This window comes from Leuciscus leuciscus (assembly GCF_965113295.1).
Source record: "Leuciscus leuciscus genome assembly, chromosome: 21".
Taxonomy (NCBI): Eukaryota; Metazoa; Chordata; class Actinopteri; order Cypriniformes; family Leuciscidae; genus Leuciscus; species Leuciscus leuciscus.
The window spans coordinates 35,030,252-35,050,199 of NC_138745.1; the positions used below are offsets into that span (position 1 = coordinate 35,030,252).

A 19,948-nucleotide genomic window follows, 5' to 3' on the forward strand; every position below is an offset into this window, starting at 1 on the left:
GACTCCACCCCCAGGTGGTTCAGCTGATTTGGAGAGAGTTCAGGGAGGCTCAGGTAGACCTGTTTGCCTCCTCAGAGACCTCCCAATGCCAGCTGTTTTACTCCCTGACCGAGGGAACACTGGTGCACTGGCACACAGCTGGCCCCGGGGCCTCTGCAAATATGCATTTCCCCCAGTGAGCCTACTTGCACAAACACTGTGCAAAGTAAGGGAGGACGAGGAGCAGGTCCTTCTGGTGGCTCCCTATTGGCCCACCCGGACCTGGTTCCCAGAACGTATGCTCCTCGTGATAGTCCCTCCCTGGCCCATTCCTCTGAGGAAGGACCTTCTGACTCGGAGACGGGGCACCCTATGGCACCTATGCTCTCTGCTGTTGTGGTCTTGGCTGTTGTACTTTCTGAAGTTATTGTGCCTGTGGTTGTACTTTCTGTGGTTGTAGTCTCACTTGTGGTACTTTCTGTTGCTGTGGTGCTTTCTGTTGTTGTAGTGCCCAGAGTTGTGGTCTCACTTGTGGTACTTTCTGTTGCTGTGGTGCTTTCTGTTGTTGTAGTGCCCAGAGTTGTGGTCTCAGTTGTGGTACTGTCTGGAGTTGTTGTATCTGTAGTTATACTTTCTGTTGTAGTGCTTTTTGTTGTTGTAGTAGCCACAGTTGTGGTCTCAGGTGTGGTGCTTTCCACTGTTGTGGTCTTGCTTGTGGTACTTTCTGGTGTTGTGGTACCCACAGTTGTGGTGCTTTCTGCTGTTGTGGTTTCGACTGTTTTACTTTCGGGAGTTGTGCTTGTGGTCGTACTTTCTGTTGTTGTGGTACTCAGAGATGTGATCTCAGGTGTGGTACTTTCTACTGTTGTTTTCTCAGTTGTGGTACTTTCAGGAGTTGTTGTGCCTATGGTCATACTTTCTGTTGTTGTAGTTCCTACAGTTGTGGTCTCAGGGGTGGTGCTTTCTGCTCTTGTGATCTCGCTTGTGGTACTTTCTGCTGTTGTGCTACCCACAGTTGTGGTGCTCTCTGCTGTTGTGGTCTCGGCAGTTGTACGTTCTGGAAATGTTGTGCCTGTGGTTGTAATTTCTGCTGTTGTGGTCTCACTTGTACTTTCTGTTGCTGTGGTGCTTTCTGTTGTTGTAGTCTCAATTGTGGTACTGTTTGGAGTTGTTTTGCCTGCAGTCGTACTTTCTGTTGTAGTGCTTTCCGTTGTTGTAGTAGCCACAGTTGTGGTCTCAGCTGTGGTGCTTTCTGCTGTTGTGGTCTCAGCTGTTGTACTTTCTCTTGCTGTTGTGCTTTCTGTTGTTGTAGTACCCACAGTTGTGATCTGAGATGTGGTGCTTTCTACTGTTGTGGTCTCGCTTGTGGTACTTTCTGGTGTTGTGGTACCCACATTTGTGGTGCTTTGTGCTGTTGTGGTCTCGGCTGTTGTACTTTCTGTTGCTGTGGTGCTCTCTGTAGTTGTAGTACCCACAGTTGTGGTCTCAGGTGTGGTGCTTTCTACTGTTGTGGTCTCAGTTTTGATATTTTCAGGAGTTGTTGTGCCTGTGGTCATATTTTCTGTTGTTGTAGTGCCTTCTGCTGTTGTGGTATGGCTTGTGGAACTTTCTGTTACAGTGATACCCACAGTCGTGGTGCTTTCGGCTGTTGTGGTATTGGCAGTTGTACTTTCTTGAGTTGTGCCTATATTTGTACTTTCGGCTGTTGTGGTCTCACTTGTGGTACTTTCTGTTGCTGTGGTGCTTTCTGTTGTTGTAGTACCCACACTTGTGGTCTCGGGTGCGGTAGTTACTGCTGTTGTGGTCTCAGTTGTAGTACTGTCTGGAGTTGTTGTGTCTGTAGTCGTACTTTCTGTGGTAATGCTTTCTGTTGTTGTAGTAGCCACAGTTGTGGGCTCAGTTGTAGTGCTTTCCGCTGTTGTGGTCTCGGCTGTTATACTCTCGGCTGTGGTACTTTCTGTAGCTTTGGTGCTTTCTGTTGTTGTAGTACCCACAGTTGTGGTCCCAGGTGTAGTGCTGTCTACTGTTGTGGTCTCTGTTGTTGTACTTTCAGGAGATACTGTGTCTGTGGTTGTACTTTCTGTTGTTGAAGTACCTAAAGTTATGGTCTCAGGGGTGGTGCTTTCTGCTGTTGTGATAGCCACAGACATGGTGCTCTCTGCTGTCGTGCTCTCGGCTGTTGTACTTTCTGGAGTTGTTGTGCCTGTGATTGTACTTTCTGCTGTTGTGGTCTCACTTGTGGTACTTTCTGTTGCTGTGGTGCTTTCTGTTGTTGTAGTACCCACAGTTGTGGTCTCAGTTGTGGTGGTTTCTGCTGTTGTGGTCCCAGTTGTAGTACTGCCTGGAGTTGTTGTGCCTGTAGTCATACTTTCTGTTGTTGTAGTACCTAAACTTATGGTCTCAGGGGTGGTGCTTTCTGCTGTTGTGATCTCGCTTGTGGTACTTTCCACAGTTGTGGTGCTCTCTGCTTTCGTGATCTCAGCTGTTGTACTTTCTGGAGTTGTTGTGCCTGTGACTGTTCTTTTTGTTGGAGTGCTTTCTGTTGTTGTACTAACCGCAGTTGTGGTCTCAATTGTGGTGGTTTCTGCTGTTTTGCTCTTGGCTGTTGTACTTTCTGCTGTTGTGGTGCTTTCTGTTGTTGTAGTCCCCACAGTTATGGTCCCAGGTGTGGTGCTTTCAATTGTTGTGGATTCAGTTGTGGTACTTCCAGGAGTTGATGTGCTTGTGGTCATACTTTCTGTTGTTGTGGTGCCTGGTGTTGTGGTCTCAGTTGTGATGCTTTCTGCTGTTGTTGTCTCGCTTGTGGTACTTTCTGTTGATGTGGTGCTTTCTGTTGTTGTAGTACCCAGAGTTGTGGTCTCAGTTGTGGTACTGTCAGGAGTTGGTGTCCCTGTGGGCGTGCTTTCTGTTGTTGTAGTGCTTTCTGCTGTTGTGGTCTCGCTTGTGGTAATTTCTGTTCCTGTGGTACCAGCAGTTGTGGTACTTTCTGCTTTTGTACTTTCTTGAGTTGTTGTGCCTGTGGTTGTACTTTCTGTCGTTGTTATGCTTTCTTTCTCATGTGTGGTGCTTTCTGCTGTTGTGGTGCCAGGTGTTGTGGTCTCAGTGTTGGTCCCTTCTGTTGTTGTAGTACCCACAGTTGTGGTGCTTTTTGCTGTTGTTATCTCTGCAGTTGTATTTTCTGGAGTTGTTGTGCCTGTGGTCGTGCTTCCAGTGGTTGTGGTGCCCGGTGTTGTGGTTTCAGTAGTTGTGCTTTTTGCTGTTGTTGTCTCACTTGTGGTATTTTCTGTTGCTGTGGTGCTTTCTGCTGTTGTGGTCTCGGTTATTGCACCTTCAGGAATTGTTGTGCCTTTAGTCATACTTTCTGTTGTTATAGTGCTTTCTGTTGTTGTAGTAGCCACGGCTGTGGTTTTGGGTGTGGTGCTTTCTCCTGTTGCGATCTCGATTATGGTACCCTCACTTGTGGTGCTTTCTGCTGTTGTTGTCTCTTTTTTTATATTTTCTGTTGCTGTGGTGCTGTCTGTTGTTGTAGTAAGCACATTTGTGGCCTCAGGGGTGGTGATTTCTTCTGTTGTGTTCTCAGTTGTGGTACTTTCAGGAGTTTTTGTGGCTGTGGTTGTAGTTTCTGTTGTTGTGGTGTCTGGTGTTGTAGTCTCGCTTGTGGTACTTTCTGTTGCTGTGGTACTTTCTGTTGTAGTAGTAGTTGTGGTCTCAGGGGTGATGCTTTGTGCTGCTGAGATATCAATTGTGGTACTTTCCGCTGTTGTGGTACCCACTGTTGTGGTGCTCTCTGTTGTGGTGCTCTCTGCCGTTTTGGTCTCGGTTGTTGTACTTTCTGGAGTTGTTGTGCCTGTGGTTGTACTTTCTGCTGTTATGGTCTCACTTATTGTACCTTCTGGAGTTGTTGTGCCTGTGGTTGTACTTACTGCTTTTGTGGTCTCACTTGTGGTACTTTCTGTTGTTGTAGTACCATCAGTTGTGGTCTCAGATGTGGTACTTTCTGCTGTTGTTGTCTCCGTTGTGGTACTTTCAGGAGTTGTTGTGCCTGTCATTGTACTTTCTGTTGTTGTAGTAGACACCACAGTAGTGGTCTCAGTTGTGGTGCTTTCTGCTGTTGTACTTTCTGTTGCTGTGGTGCTTTCTGTTGTTGTAGTACCCACCACAGCTCTGGTCTCAGGTGTGGTGCTTTCTACTGTTGTGGTCTCAGTTGTGGTACTTTCAGGAGTTGTTGTGGCTGTGGTTGTACTTTCTGTTGTTATAGTGCCCGATGTTTTGGTCTCAGTTGTGGTACTTTCAGGAGTTGTTATGCCTGTAGTCGTACTGTCTGTTGCTCTGGTACTTTCTGTTGTAGTTGTACCAACAGTTGTGGTCTCAGGGGTGGTACTTTGTGCTGTTGTCATCTCACTTGTGGTACTTTCCACAGTTGTGGTGCTCTCTGCTTTCGTGATCTCAGCTGTTGTACTTTCTGGAGTTGTTGTGCCTGTGACTGTTCTTTTTGTTGGAGTGCTTTCTGTTGTTGTACTAACCGCAGTTGTGGTCTCAATTGTGGTGGTTTCTGCTGTTTTGCTCTTGGCTGTTGTACTTTCTGCTGTTGTGGTGCTTTCTGTTGTTGTAGTCCCCACAGTTATGGTCCCAGGTGTGGTGCTTTCAATTGTTGTGGATTCAGTTGTGGTACTTCCAGGAGTTGATGTGCTTGTGGTCATACTTTCTGTTGTTGTGGTGCCTGGTGTTGTGGTCTCAGTTGTGATGCTTTCTGCTGTTGTTGTCTCGCTTGTGGTACTTTCTGTTGATGTGGTGCTTTCTGTTGTTGTAGTACCCAGAGTTGTGGTCTCAGTTGTGGTACTGTCAGGAGTTGGTGTCCCTGTGGGCGTGCTTTCTGTTGTTGTAGTGCTTTCTGCTGTTGTGGTCTCGCTTGTGGTAATTTCTGTTCCTGTGGTACCAGCAGTTGTGGTACTTTCTGCTTTTGTACTTTCTTGAGTTGTTGTGCCTGTGGTTGTACTTTCTGTCGTTGTTATGCTTTCTTTCTCATGTGTGGTGCTTTCTGCTGTTGTGGTGCCAGGTGTTGTGGTCTCAGTGTTGGTCCCTTCTGTTGTTGTAGTACCCACAGTTGTGGTGCTTTTTGCTGTTGTTATCTCTGCAGTTGTATTTTCTGGAGTTGTTGTGCCTGTGGTCGTGCTTCCAGTGGTTGTGGTGCCCGGTGTTGTGGTTTCAGTAGTTGTGCTTTTTGCTGTTGTTGTCTCACTTGTGGTATTTTCTGTTGCTGTGGTGCTTTCTGCTGTTGTGGTCTCGGTTATTGCACCTTCAGGAATTGTTGTGCCTTTAGTCATACTTTCTGTTGTTATAGTGCTTTCTGTTGTTGTAGTAGCCACGGCTGTGGTTTCGGGTGTGGTGCTTTCTCCTGTTGCGATCTCGATTATGGTACCCTCACTTGTGGTGCTTTCTGCTGTTGTTGTCTCTTTTTTTATATTTTCTGTTGCTGTGGTGCTGTCTGTTGTTGTAGTAAGCACATTTGTGGCCTCAGGGGTGGTGATTTCTTCTGTTGTGTTCTCAGTTGTGGTACTTTCAGGAGTTTTTGTGGCTGTGGTTGTAGTTTCTGTTGTTGTGGTGTCTGGTGTTGTAGTCTCGCTTGTGGTACTTTCTGTTGCTGTGGTACTTTCTGTTGTAGTAGTAGTTGTGGTCTCAGGGGTGATGCTTTGTGCTGCTGAGATATCAATTGTGGTACTTTCCGCTGTTGTGGTACCCACTGTTGTGGTGCTCTCTGTTGTGGTGCTCTCTGCCGTTTTGGTCTCGGTTGTTGTACTTTCTGGAATTGTTGTGCCTGTGGTTGTACTTTCTGCTGTTATGGTCTCACTTATTGTACCTTCTGGAGTTGTTGTGCCTGTGGTTGTACTTACTGCTGTTGTGGTCTCACTTGTGGTACTTTCTGTTGTTGTAGTACCATCAGTTGTGGTCTCAGATGTGGTACTTTCTGCTGTTGTTGTCTCCGTTGTGGTACTTTCAGGAGTTGTTGTGCCTGTCATTGTACTTTCTGTTGTTGTAGTAGACACCACAGTAGTGGTCTCAGTTGTGGTGCTTTCTGCTGTTGTACTTTCTGTTGCTGTGGTGCTTTCTGTTGTTGTAGTACCCACCACAGCTCTGGTCTCAGGTGTGGTGCTTTCTACTGTTGTGGTCTCAGTTGTGGTACTTTCAGGAGTTGTTGTGGCTGTGGTTGTACTTTCTGTTGTTATAGTGCCCGATGTTTTGGTCTCAGTTGTGGTACTTTCAGGAGTTGTTATGCCTGTAGTCGTACTGTCTGTTGCTCTGGTACTTTCTGTTGTAGTAGTACCAACAGTTGTGGTCTCAGGGGTGGTACTTTGTGCTGTTGTCATCTCACTTGTGGTACTTTCCGCTGTTGTGGTATCCACAGTTGTGGTGCTTTCTACTGTTGTGATCTCGCTTGTGGTACTTTCTGCTGTTGTGATGCCCACAGTTGTCGTGCTCTCTGCTGTTGTGGTCTCGGTTGTTGTACTTTCTGGAGTTGTTGTGCCTGTGGTTTTACTTTCTGCTGTTGTGGTCTCACTTGTGGTACTTTCAGGAGTTGTTGTGCCTGTAGTCGTACTTTCTGTTGTTGTAGTAACCACCACAGTTGTGGTGCTTTCTGCTGTTGTGATCTCGCTTGTGGTACTTTCCGCTGTTGTGGTACTCACAGTTGTGGTGCTCTCTAAAGTTGTGGTCTCGGCTGTTGTACGTCCTGGAGTTGTTGTGCTTGTGGTCGTACTTTCTGTTGTTATAGTAGCCAGACTTGCATTCTCAGGTGTGTTGCTTTCTACTGTTGTGGTCTCAGTTGTGGTACTTCCAGGGGTTGTAGTGCCTGTAATCGCACTTTCTTTTGTTGTAGTACCTACAGTTGTGGTCTCAGGAGTGGTGCTTTCTGCTGTTGTGGTACCCACAGTTCTGGTGCTTTCTGATTTTGTGGTTTCGGCTGTTGTACTTTCTGGAATTGTGCTTGTGGTCGTACTTTCTGTTGTTGTAGTTCCCACAGTTGTGGTCTCAGGGGTGGTGCTTTCTGCTGTTGTGATCTCACTTGTGGTTCTTTCTGCAGTTGTGCTATCCACAGTTGTGGTGCTCTCTGCTGTTGTGGTCTCGACAGTTGTACGTTCTGGAAATGTGCCTGTGGTTTTAATTTCTGCTGTTGTGGTCTCACCTGTGGTGCTTTCTGTTGTTGTGGTCTCAGTTTTGATATTTTCAGGAGTTATTGTGCCTGTGGTCATACTTTCTGTTGTTGTAGTGCTTTCTGCTGTTTTGGTCTGGCTTGTGGAACTTTCTGTTCCCGTGATACCAACAGTTGTGGTGCTTTCTGCTGTTGTGGTATCGGCTGTTGTAGTCTCAGTTGTGATACTTTCTGTTGTTTTTGTCTTACTTGTGGTACCTTCTGTTGATGTGGTGCTTTCTGTTGTTGTAGTAACCACATTTGTGGCCTCAGGGGTGGTGCTTTCTGTTTTTGTGGTCTCGGTTGTGGCACCCTCTGTTGTTGTGGTACCCACAGTTGTGGTGCTTTCTGCTGATGTGGTCTCGGTTGTTGTACTTTCCGGAGTTGTTTTGCCTGTGGTCGTACTTTCTTTTTTTGTGGTGCCCGGTGTTGTGGTCTCAGTTAAGATTCTTTTTGCTGTTGTGTTCTCGGTTGTGGTACTTTCTGGAGTTGTCGTCTCCATAGCCTTACTTTCTGTTTTTGTGGTTTCCATTATCTTTGTTGTATCCACTTTTTCTGTAAGAGGCAGTAAATATATTTATATATTTAAACTTAAAAATGTTTTATATATTTGTATTTATTCATAATTTGATCTGTTATTTCACAAATCAAATTAAAATCAAATTTGGGAATTCCATGTTTCACAAACTGTTTAACTTATATAAATGCAACTCATAACAGATCTGATCTGGTCATTCAAAACAAAAAACATAATTTTCACATAGCACATTAAATTACCAGTGTCCATTGTTGTAGTATCTATAAATGTAGTTGTTATGGTTGAAGTGGTAGTAGTATAGAAAGTGGTATTGTGCCCAATATCTGGAAAGACAAAATCAATACAAATTTGATAAATTTGATAATAATAAAACAATAAATAATTACTCAGACACTAACACACAAACACACACAAACACACACACACACACACACACACACACACACACACACACATACACACACACACACACACACACACACACACACACATATATATATATATATATATACTATTTGCTTACTAATAGTAAATCATAAACAGAAGAGACCTCTAACTGCACATTTCACTTTTTTATTTTTTTATTTCTTTATATGCAGACACAAATGCTTAAGATGGATCTAGTCATGTAATAAATCCTGCAGATGGAAAATTAGCACATTTCATTACCAGGTGTAATGTCCATGGTTGTGATTTCTGTGGTTAACATTGTCTCTGGAGTGACAGTTGTATAGGTAGTGTTTGTGTTCCTTACATCTGAAAAAAATATTGATGCACTGTAAATTAACAAAGATACAATTATAACTTATGTAAACAAGGGAACATGTAAATGTATTTACCTGCACAGTATGCCAAAGAGCAGAAATCTGGTTTCACAAACTCATAAACATAATAATTGCCAGGGCAGGCTTTGACTTTAATGGGATTGGATTGGAAATAGCAGCAGTTATTGCTCCAGTGTCCACAGACATCTCGAGTGACCACTCCATCCTCAACTGTTGGATGTCCTCCGTTCAGCCACAGTGGAGCATGAGTGCCACAGCTGTCCTGATCAACACATGTGTCTGGCATCTGAACACTCTGACCATCAAAATAGAGTCGGTACCAGCCGTTCCAGCTGACCTCACAGTCACACATTATTTCAGAGGGATATTGATTGTTGGTGGCTCTCCATGAATCATTCAGATCATTGTAGTTGTTGCAGGGATCCGCTGTTTTATATTTGTAAATAAAAATAAATAAATTACCCCTAATATTAAAATCCTTGAATCAAAACTTTTCATCCTCTTCGAAAATGTTACTTTTTAAAATATTTTCCAAAACTGAACTTTTTACTTCTAGCATAATTGTATAAATTTCTAAAATGTATGGCAAGTATTAAACACAAATAATTGCCTGCTCTCGTTCCATTTAAGTCAGTATTTAGTAGATGCACCTTTAACAACATAATAATAACAATAAAAAATTACATTAAAAATTAAAAAATCTTTCCTTTTCCTTTAATCCTCCCTTATCAGGCTTATGCTACTCTGAACAATGCCTGAGCTTCGTATTTTGAGCACTTCTTGCGTTGTTTTTGCCTCTTCATGATGACTCGCTTAATTTAGTCCTAAATTGTAAGTCGCTTTGGACAAAAGCGTCTGCTAAATTACTAAATGTAAATGTAAACAACATTACAGTCTTGAGTCTCTATCAGCTTTTCACATCTGGCAACTGTAATTTCCCCCCTTTGCAGATCCATTCAAGGTCTGTCAGATTGCATGCATGGAGATTGGGATTTGACAGACATTTTCCAAGGCCACCCATACTGTAAATTGATTGAGATCTGAACTCTGACTTGGTCACTCAATGACATTATTATTGTTGTTTTTCAGCCATTGGCTTGACATTTAGGGTCACTGTCTTAATGGGAAACTAAATTAATTATTGTTTCTTAATTATTGATTAAACTGTATACTAAAGATTTGTCACGGTTGGTAGATCTGCTTATAGATTGTGTTTGTCTCTGTGTGGCTGTGTCTCGTTACGTTCATTGTTTCGGGTGGGCGTGGCCGCCAATCATCCCAATCAGCGGCAGCTGTATGTCATTTAAGCAGCTTATTTAATTCCCTCTCTCCTGTCTCATGGTGTCAGATCGTTGTTTGAGTATCCTGTCTTCATTCCTGTTCCCTCGTGTTTCCTGTTCCCTCGTGTTTCCTGTTCCGTTTCCTGTTCCCTCGTGTTTCCTGTTCCCTCGTGTTTCCTGTTCCCTCGTGTTTCCTGTTCCCTCGTGTTTCCTGTTCCCTCGTGTTTCCTGTTCCCTCGCGTTTCCTGTGTACTGGACTCTGGATTACTTCACCTCTGATCTCACCCTGGATTCACCATCACCTTCACTCTGCACCATAGGATTTGCCTGTCTCAGTCCCTGCGTCACGCTCTCCTGCTGTTGTCTTCCTGATCATCAGCTTCCCCCTATGAGAGACTGCATTCAGCGCTGGAGTTATTATTGCATCGATCTGTCTTCACCATTGAGTATTTGTTATCTAATAAATACATATTTGCACTTGCATTTGCTTCCGTCCTGTTTATCGTTACAGAACGATCTGATCAACCACGGAAGCAGCAAGCGCGGTGACATTTAAGGAGTTCGTTGATCACAGTAACGCCAGGATGAATCAGCAGCAGGAGAGTATATATAACACCGGACGCGCTATCCAAGCGCTCGTGACGCAGGTGTCCGGGCTTACCCAGCAGATCCAACTTCTCGACGCTCCCACTGTGCTGCCCACACCGCATGTTCCCCCTGTCATGCCTGAGATGGGACATCGTCCAGAACCACGCCTACCTGTTCCTGAGAGTTATGCTGGTGAGCCTAATTTTTGTAGAGCGTTTCTCACCAAATGTTCTATGCATTTTTCGCTACAGCCTAGAATGTTCGAGACCGAGGAATCAAAGGTGGCATTCGTTCTAACTTTACTGAAGAGCGGCCCTGTGGGGGACGGCGGTGTGGGAAAACCAAGACCAATGCTGCACCTCGTTCCACGCACTAGCCGCCGAAACGAGAAGAGTCTTCGACCGGGCGGTAGCGGGCAAGGAGGCTGCCAGAAGACTTGCCGATCTAAAGCAGGGAAGCTCCTCGGTGGCTGACTATTCAATCGAGTTTCGCACCCTGGCGGCTGATTGCAAGTGGAACGAGGAAGCACAGTGGGATATGTTCCTGCATGGGCTGGCCGACCGTGTTCAGAGAGAGGTGTACATGTTGGACCTACCTACTCATCTTAACGGGCTTATCGATCTGGCGCTGCGGGTGGACGCTCGCATCAACCAGTTGGACCAACACGTTCACTCCATTCGCACCCACGGAGGCGGCGGGGAAGAGAACACGGTCAGTCCCATCGATCACGAGCCCATGCAGGTCGGGAGAAGCCCGGCTTTCCCGGGAGAAGAGGGAAAGGCGGAGATCCCAGGGACTCTGCCTTTACTGTGGTGGCCGCGGACACTTTCTACACTCATGCCCGGTAAAAGAGCAAGCCCGATAGTAAAGTTGAGGCTACTATCGGGTGAGATCTCTGCCGGGAAGTCCTCACCATCTACCCTCCTTCCGGTAAGACTGATATGGGCCAACAACAAGACAAACACCTGCCAAGCACTTGTGGACTCCGGGGCCAAGGGGAACTTCATGGACATTCACCTAGCACACGAGTTACACCTCCCCATCTCGTCTCTTCCTCACCAGATCTCGGTCAGTGCTTTAAACGGTCAACATCTTCCCAACATCTCACTCTCTACAGATCCTATAACTCTCATCACCTCCGGCAACCATACAGAAACCATTCCCTTTCTCCTCATGGACTCCCCGGTGGCACCTATTGTGTTGGGACACCCTTGGCTGGTGAAGCACAACCCCCGTGTGGACTGGGGTTATAATTCTGTGTTGATGTGGAGCGAATCCTGCCATGGGTCCTGTCTTTGTATCTGCGTGTCCGTCTGTATCTGTTTCTGTGTTACAGGAGAAAGCAGTGGATTTTGTCAAACGTGCCCGCGGTGAAGGAAGTGTTCAGAAAGTCTCGGGCTGCTTCTCTTCCTCCGCATCATCCCTATGACTGTGCTATAGATCTAGTGACAGGTATGTCTCCGTCTAAGGGTAAGCTTTACTCTCTTTCTGTCCCTGAGAGGGAGGCCATGGAGAAATATATTTCTGATTCTTTAGCGACCGGATTCATCCAACCTTCCTCTTCTCCAGCGGCGGCGGGGTTCTTTTTTGTGGGTAAGAAGGACGGCTCTCTGCAACCTTGTATTGATTACCGAGAGCTGAACAACATCACGGTAAAGAATACGTATCCTTTGCCGTTGATGTCTTCAGCTTTCGAGAGGTTGCAGGGAGCGTCCATCTTCACAAAATTGGATTTACGTAACGCTTATCATTTGGTTCGCATCAGGAAGGGGGATGAATGGAAAACCTTGTTCAACACCCCCAGGGGGCACTTTGAATACTTGGTTATGCCTTTCGGCCTTTCCAACTCCCCAGCGGTTTTCCAGGCACTCGTCAATGACGTGTTGAGAGACATGGTTGATCAGTTCATATATGTTTACCTGGATGACATATTGGTTTTTTTCTTCGTCTCTTCAGGAACACGTTCAACACGTCAGACGAGTGCTTCAGAGGTTCCTAGAGAATGGGCTTTTTGTCAAGGCGGAGAAATGCAATTTTCATGCACAGTCTGTTTCTTTTCTAGGTTACATCCTCTCTTCTGAGGGAGTGCGCATGGATCCTGACAAGGTTAGAGCTGTGATAGATTGGCCAAGTCCAGATTCCTGTAAGGCCCTACAGCGGTTTCTGGGGTTCGCCAACTTCTATCGGCGTTTCATTCGCAACTTCAGCCAACTAGCCGCACCTCTGACTGCCTTGACCTCCCCCAGAACGATGTTCAGGTGGTCAGATACAGCTGAGGCTGTGTTTGCTAACCTCAAGAGCCGCTTCGTTTCGGCTCCCATCCTAATCGCCCCTGATTCCATACGTCAGTTCGTGGTGGAGGTCGACGCGTCAGAGGTGGGGGTAGGTGCAGTTCTTTCCCAACGCGCTTCCTCAGACGACAAGATGCACCCTTGCGCGTTTATCACCTGCCGAACGTAACTATGACATTGGTAACAGAGAGTTGTTGGCCGTCAAGTTAGCGTTGGAGGAGTGGCATCATTGGTTAGAGGGGTCGGGGGTACCTTTTATCGTTTGGACCGATCATAAGAACCTTGAATATATTAGATCTGCCAAAAGACTCAACTCCAGGCAGGCTCGGTGGGCACTTTTTTTCAGACGTTTTGACTTTACTCTCTCGTACCGCCCGGGTTCCAAAAACATCAAACCCGATTTCTTATCTTGTATTTTTGATCCATCCGAACGCCCGGTTACTCCCAAGTGCATTTTACCTTGAGAAAGTAGTTATCTCCACACTCGTATCGGAGGTCGAATCGAAGGTCAAGACAGCCTTAGAAGGGGTAACGCCTCCGCCCGGTTGCCCACCGAATCGGTTGTTTGTTTCCGGAGGGGTAACGGACCGACGTCATTCGATGGGGTCATTGCTCCAACGTGGCTTGTCATCCAGGGGTAAGTCGCACTAGTCACTTAGTAAAGCAACGGTTTTGGTGGCCATTAATGGCTCGCGACATTCACGATTTTGTTTTGGCTTGCTCGGTCTGTGCCGTTGGTAAGACGTCTAACCGACCTCCTGATGGGTAACTTCGACTGCTGTCTGTCCCTTCGAGACCCTGGTCCCACATTGCGCTAGATTTTGTCACCGCCCTCCCACCCTCTAAAGGCATGACGGTTGTTTTAACCGTAGTGGATCGGTTCTCGAAGGCGGCACATTTCATTCCCTTGCCCAAATTACCCTCAGCCAAGGAGACAGCGGTTACTGTAATTGATCACGTCTTTTGGTTACATGGCCTCCCGATGGACGTGGTTTCTGACAGGGGTTCTCAGTTTGTGTCCAAATTCTGGCAAGAGTTTTGTAGATTATTAGGAGCTACAGTCAGTCTGTCTTCGGGTTATCATCCCCAGAGCAACGGTCAGTCCGAGCGAGCCAACCAGGATTTAGAGAGAATGTTGCGATGTTTGGTTTCCAAGAATCCTTCATCCTGGAGCCAACAACTTTCTATGGTGGAGTACGCCCATAACTCGTTACCAGTGTCATCTACGGGCCTCTCTCCGTTTAAGTGTAGTTTAGGGTACCAGCCACCTATTTTTCCGAGCCTGGAAGTCGCGGTCTCTTCCGCTCTCGCCTTCGTCCAGAGGTGTCACCGCACTTGGACTAGAGCCCGCTAGACTCTACTACAGGTGGGGGCACGTACCAAGGCTAAAGCCGATCGCCACCGGTCTAGGCCACCCATATACGTTGCTGGTAAAAAAGTGTGGCTTTCTACTAAGAACATTCCTCTCCGCTCCATTTCTAATAGCCTTGCTCCTAAATTTATTGGCCCGTTTTCTATCACCAAGATCATTAGTCCGGTGACAATCCGCCTCAACCTTCCTCCAGCATAAAGGAGAATTCATCCCGCCTTTCACGTTTCTAAAATAAAACCCGTGTTTCATTCTCATCTTAATCCGCCTGCCCCGGTTCCTCCCCCGCTGTGACTCGTAAATGGGGAACCTACATATTCGCTACATCGTATTTTGGACTCGAGACGGAGGAGACGTGGATTCCAGTACTTGGTGGACTGGGAAGGTTACGGTCCGGAGGAGAGGAGTTGGGTGCCTGCTCGAGACATCCTGGATCACTCCCTCATCGATGACTATAATCGGCAGGTAGGGTCGTCTGGGAACGCCAGGAGGCGTTCATAGGGGGGAGGGTACTGTCACGGTTGGTAGATCTGCTGTCTCATTCTAGTCGTGTGTGGGTGTGTCTCGTTACGTTCATTGTTTTGGGTGGGCGTGGCCGCCAATCATCCCGATCAGCGGCAGCTGTATGTCATCTAAGCAGCTTATTTAATGCCCTCTCTCCTGTCTCATGTTGTCAGATTGTTGTTTGAGTATCCTGTCTTCGTGCCTGTTCCCTCGTGTTTCCTGTGTGCTGGACTCTGGATTACTTCACCTCTGATCTCACCCTGGATTCACCATCACCTTCACTCTGCACCATAGGATTTGCCTGTCTCAGTCCCTGCGTCACGCTCTCCTGCTGTTGTGTTCCTGATCATCGGCTTCCCCCTATGAGAGACTGCATTCAGCGCTGGAGTTACTATTGCATCGATCTGTCTTTACCATGAGTATTTGTTATCTAATAAATACATCTTTGCACTTGCATTTGCTTCCGTCCAGTTTATCGTTACAAGAGTCCAGTGATTTGGAAACATTCTTGTATCCATGCCTTGGAAAGCTACTAAAAGTTATTTTTTTCTTCATGATGTAAATTATGCCAAATTACTGACTCACCAGCTCACAAGTGTTCTTTAATACGTACTATTTATTTTTTCTCACATTAAAGGAGATGAATACTTAAGAAATCAATTAGTTTGAATTTGTGATTTTAGGGATTTTATATGTACTCAAGCACATCTTTGGAATATTTCTACATTGCTCCAATTCGTTTCCCCAGACCCTTTTTTACTTTTGTGATTGAAAACAATGCATCTGCACTTATATTCTGCAAACAACTCTCTAATAGTAATTATGCAAACCTGAATCAAAATCACAGCTGCACATTACACACATATACTTTACATGCAGTCAAAACTTGGATCTGGTCTGACTGCATAGGTTTGCTAATCTGAACAAAAATACTTCAGAAACATTTAAAAAACATCACATTACCACTTGTAATAGCCACGGATGTCATTTCTATAGCTGAGGTTGAGATGGTATAGGTGATGTTGATGTTCCTTACATCTGAAAAAAGTAAAATAATGCAATTATGACTTAAGTAAAAAAATAAAAATAAAAAATAAAAAATAATATATTTACCTGCACAGTAAGCTAAATAGCAGAAAGATGGTTTCACAAACTCATAGACATAATAATCTCCTGGACAGGCTTTGACTTTAATGGGATTGGACTGAAAAGCGCAGCAGTCATTGTCATAGTGTCCACAGACATCTCGAGTGACCACTCCATCCTCAACTGTTGGATGTCCTCTGTTCAGCCACAGTGGAGCATGAGTGCCACAGCTGTCCTGATCAACACATGTGTCTGGCATCTGAACGCTCTGGCCATCAAAAAAGAGTCGGTACCAGCCGTTCCAGCTGACCTCACAGTCACACATTATTTCAGAGGGATATTGATTGTTGGTGGCTCTCCATGAATCATTCAGAACTTTGTAGTTATTGCAGGGGTCCGCTGTTATGGAAACATTAAAATAATGTTTTTAAATATTTGTACCGTAAATTCATATTTCAATGCTACTGTTGAAGATTTTATTATTAAGAAAATAAGTAATTTAGCTAAATATTTGTATACTATTATTTCCTTGCTGTGTGTTGGGTTTGACTTTGGAAACCTGAAGGACAGAATGCTGATACAACAGATAATTCTATTTCAGTAATGTCACATGGTACAAAATATTTCTCAAAATATCTATAGAATATATAAACAATTTTGGACAAGGATGTGTGACGCGGACCATTGATCTGGAGCGCGTCTTTCTGCAGAGGACATGTTCGGCTCTATTTGTGAAATAAAGTCTAATATTTCTGGCATCAAAGATCTCTGTGAAGTGATTTCTCAAAAAGATTGAAACCATAACAATTGGCACCTCAGATGGGACTTGGCTTAAGAGCTGGTGACGAACCGCGGCGGGCTTCTCTGGACGAGCGACACAAACAAACAAAGTGGCCACAGGTAAGCAGTTTGTGCTTAAGTTTGTGTGGTTCGCCCAGACATTTGCCTGTAACGGTAAGGGACTTAAAAAAAGCTTCTTCAAATTTCAAGAATTTAAAAGAAAAAATTAGAAAAGGGATCCCTGATTTCAGAAATAATTGCATGCATTGTCTGTGATGAATGTAATAGCACGGAGGAGCTCCCGATAGTGTCTGCTAGTATTTATATAATCCGGTGTGGATTTTATGAATACTAGTACTGCTGGTTTGGCACAAGAATTTGTATTTACTGATAAAGGATATCAGTGGTAGATCTGTGGTTATTTATCAAGAGTGCCTTGAAGGATGATAAGTATATAGCATGCGCACAGATGAAGTTTAGCTTATGGTTACCGTTTCGTTATAAATTTAACGAAATCTGCTCGGGTAAGTTAAGTCCTATACCACTCGTTTTGAGGAAGTGAATCGCAGAGATCTATGGATAGGATAGTTTTAAAGTTATTGTTTTTAATTGTGTTGAGGAAGTGCAGCTTGAAAGGGACAAATAATGTGTGAATGAGCTTTAGGGTGTGAATAAATGGTGTGTATTAAAAGTAAAGGAAATAGTAAAGGAAAACAATCGTTTCAAGATTTTAACTTTGTTGATTATTGTAGAATAAAATATGTTAAAATAATAAGATATATATTTATTCAATAAACGTAGCCTAATAATATACAGTGGGTACAGAAAGAATTCAGACCCCTAAATTTTTCACTCTTTGTTATATTGCAGCCATTTGCTAAAATCATTTAAGTTCATGTTTTCCTCATTATTGTACACACAGCACCCCATATTGACAGAAAAACACAGAATTGTTGACATTTTTGCACATTTATTAAAAAAGAAAAACTGAAATATCACATGGTCCTAAGTATTCAGACCCTTTGCTGTGACACTCATATATTTAACTCAGGTGCTGTCCATTTCTTCTGATAATCCTTGAGATGGTTCTACACCTTCATTTGAGTCCAGCTGTGTTTGATTATACTGATTGGACTTGATTAGGAAAGCCACACACCTGTCTATATAAGACCTTACAGCTCACAGTGCATGTCAGAGCAAATGAGAATCATGAGGTCAAAGGAACTGCCTGAAGAGCTCAGAGACAGAATTGTGGCAAGGCACAGATCTGGCCAAGGTCACAAAAAAAATTCTGCTGCACTTAAGGTTCCTAAGAGCACAGTGGCCTCCATTATCCTTAACCCCCTGAGGTCTACGGTATCGCCGGCGATACCAGCTCGCTTTTTTTTTATTAGTGTAAAAGAAACTCATAAATACTCTGTTGACTTTGATTTTCCATAGGAGTTTCATACATCAATCGATTCTGTTAAATGTGTATTATTTTTGTGTATACTCACAATAAAAACAAAGTGTTGTGCTTTTTGCCAAATAAAGAAAAATAAACACGAAGCGAGTTCTGCCTTCTCTCTGCCAGTGTAGTCCATTCTGAAACGCGTCCGAAAATGAACAATAACTGAGCGAATACTCAGTCAAACAGGCATACAGACACACAGGCATGAAGCTTGAATTCTCTTATTTTAAATGAAGTAATTTATATAAAAAACAAATATTGTCATCTTGTGAAATCTGTATTAAAAGAGAGCGATTCCAGTCGACCTAATTACAGCTAATTCAGATGTAATGTGACTCCGCCCACGGAGAGCGCGCGCTATTCAAACGCAAATGGTTGAGGCAATCCTGTGAACGCCCCCATCAGCTCGAGAAAAGTTTATTTAGATCATTACTGGTTTACACCGTCTTGCAGCGCTGTGAGGAATAATAGGCTACTAATGGAAAATGTTCCTCAGAAGTGCGGGTATATCGAGGAGCGAGCTGCGGAATACTAGTAAGTTTTTTCCTTCTCACGTGAATTTCTTCACGTGGGTTTCTGTTTATGAATGAATAAACGGCAGAGATGCGCGCTGTTTACCACAGCTGGCAAAGACCGTTTAAATTTAAATCGCGTGTGTGAATGAATGATGATGTTTTAGCAAACTGTATTGCTATACTGAGATGAGTAAAAAATCGACTGAATGTTGAAATAAAATGTAGGCTATTTGTATAAGCAACGTATTAAACTGCAAATTAACAATATGCCCTAATATTTCATGAAAACAACGTTACAGTCAGACGAAATATGAAAGACAACATTTTGTTGACTAGATTTGGGTACAGTTTTTACTGTAGAATATACTGCCACATCAAATAAGCTTTTGTTTAGCAATTTCTATATATAAAATACTATTTTTGTCAAAAATAAAGTCATCAACTAAGATGTTAGCTGTTCCAATGTTGGCTATATTCAAACTAATGAATACATAGATAAAATGTAGGCCTATAATCATTTTTTTTTACAAAGAAAGAGTACACTTGAAATATTGTTGAAATTGTAATTATTGTTGTAATTGTAACCGTTTTAATAAAATAGCAAAACATATTTACAAGATAGATGTAAGCAAAATCTTAAATGGTCAATATAAGTCTTCTTCTAAATATATCTTTTGTCCTTGCATTGTGGCTCAGTCAGTGTCACACCTGAATGAATGGCTAATTATGCAGAGTGGGTGTATTCTAAGGTGTAAACCACTCCTCGTTCACGCCCCCTCGCATATTGGCTTTCCAAGCAAAACCTGTTTTACATCAATTTAAATCAATGTATGGTTTTATGTGAACGATAAAGCAAGACTATTTTCACATAATTTTGAAGAAAAAACTCTAGGCGAGGACATCCATTAGTCAAAAGTCTTATTGCCACATATTTACTATGTGTTTTGTGGCCTTATTTCAAAAACTTTAATTTTTAGTTTTTTCGATAACCACGCATAAACATTATTCTCTCAAAAATGAAAACATGTACATACATGTGGCTCACATATTATTGTAGTCCTGTTTGTGCTATATAGAGTGAATTTACACCTTTGCCATTAATATGTTTATAAGCAACTGAAAAAAGCACAAATGTCAGAGCATGTCAGAACACCCCCAGGGCCCAAAAAACCGCTCAGACTCCAGAGGGTTAAATGGAAGTCGTTTGGGACGACCAGAACCCTTCCTAGAGCCGTCCGGCCAAACTGAGCTATCGGGGGAGAAGAGCCTTGGTGAGAGAGGTAAAGAAGAACCCAAAGATCACTGTGGCTGAGCTCCAGAGATGCAGTCGGGAGATGGGAGAAAGTTGTAGTAAGTCAACCATCACTGCAGCCATCCACCAGTCGGGGCTTTATGGCAGAGTGGCCCGACGGAAGCATCTCCTCAGTGCAAGACACAAGAAAGCACACCTGAAGGACTCCAAGATGGTGATAAATAAGATTCTCTGGTCTGATGAGACCAAGATAGAACTTTTGGGCCTTAATTCTAAGCGGTATGTGTGGAGAAAACCAGGCACTGCTCATCACCTGTTCAATACAGTCTCAACAGTGAAGCATGG

The 19,948-nt window shown here is 44.0% G+C and overlaps 1 protein-coding gene across 6 annotated transcripts in view; it reads right to left on the reverse strand.

Moving 5' to 3' along the window:
* Positions 1 to 19,948, reverse strand: part of LOC309485168 (uncharacterized protein) — a 42,649-nt gene that overhangs the window by 8,537 nt on the left and 14,164 nt on the right. The window contains exons 4-10 of one of the 6 annotated variants that reach the window (XM_082151838.1): positions 15,634 to 16,005; positions 15,484 to 15,558; positions 8,543 to 8,914; positions 8,373 to 8,459; positions 7,943 to 8,026; positions 4,789 to 7,720; positions 446 to 4,740 (exon numbers count right to left, since the gene is read on the reverse strand). In XM_082151838.1, the coding sequence (XP_082007964.1) occupies positions 446 to 4,740; positions 4,789 to 7,720; positions 7,943 to 8,026; positions 8,373 to 8,459; positions 8,543 to 8,914; positions 15,484 to 15,558; positions 15,634 to 16,005 (8,217 nt within the window). Of the gene's footprint in view, positions 1 to 445; positions 7,721 to 7,942; positions 8,027 to 8,372; positions 8,460 to 8,542; positions 8,915 to 15,483; positions 15,559 to 15,633; positions 16,006 to 19,948 lie in introns of all 6 variants that reach the window. The other 5 variants (XM_082151840.1, XM_082151841.1, XM_082151839.1 and 2 more) reach the window with 5 other exon arrangements.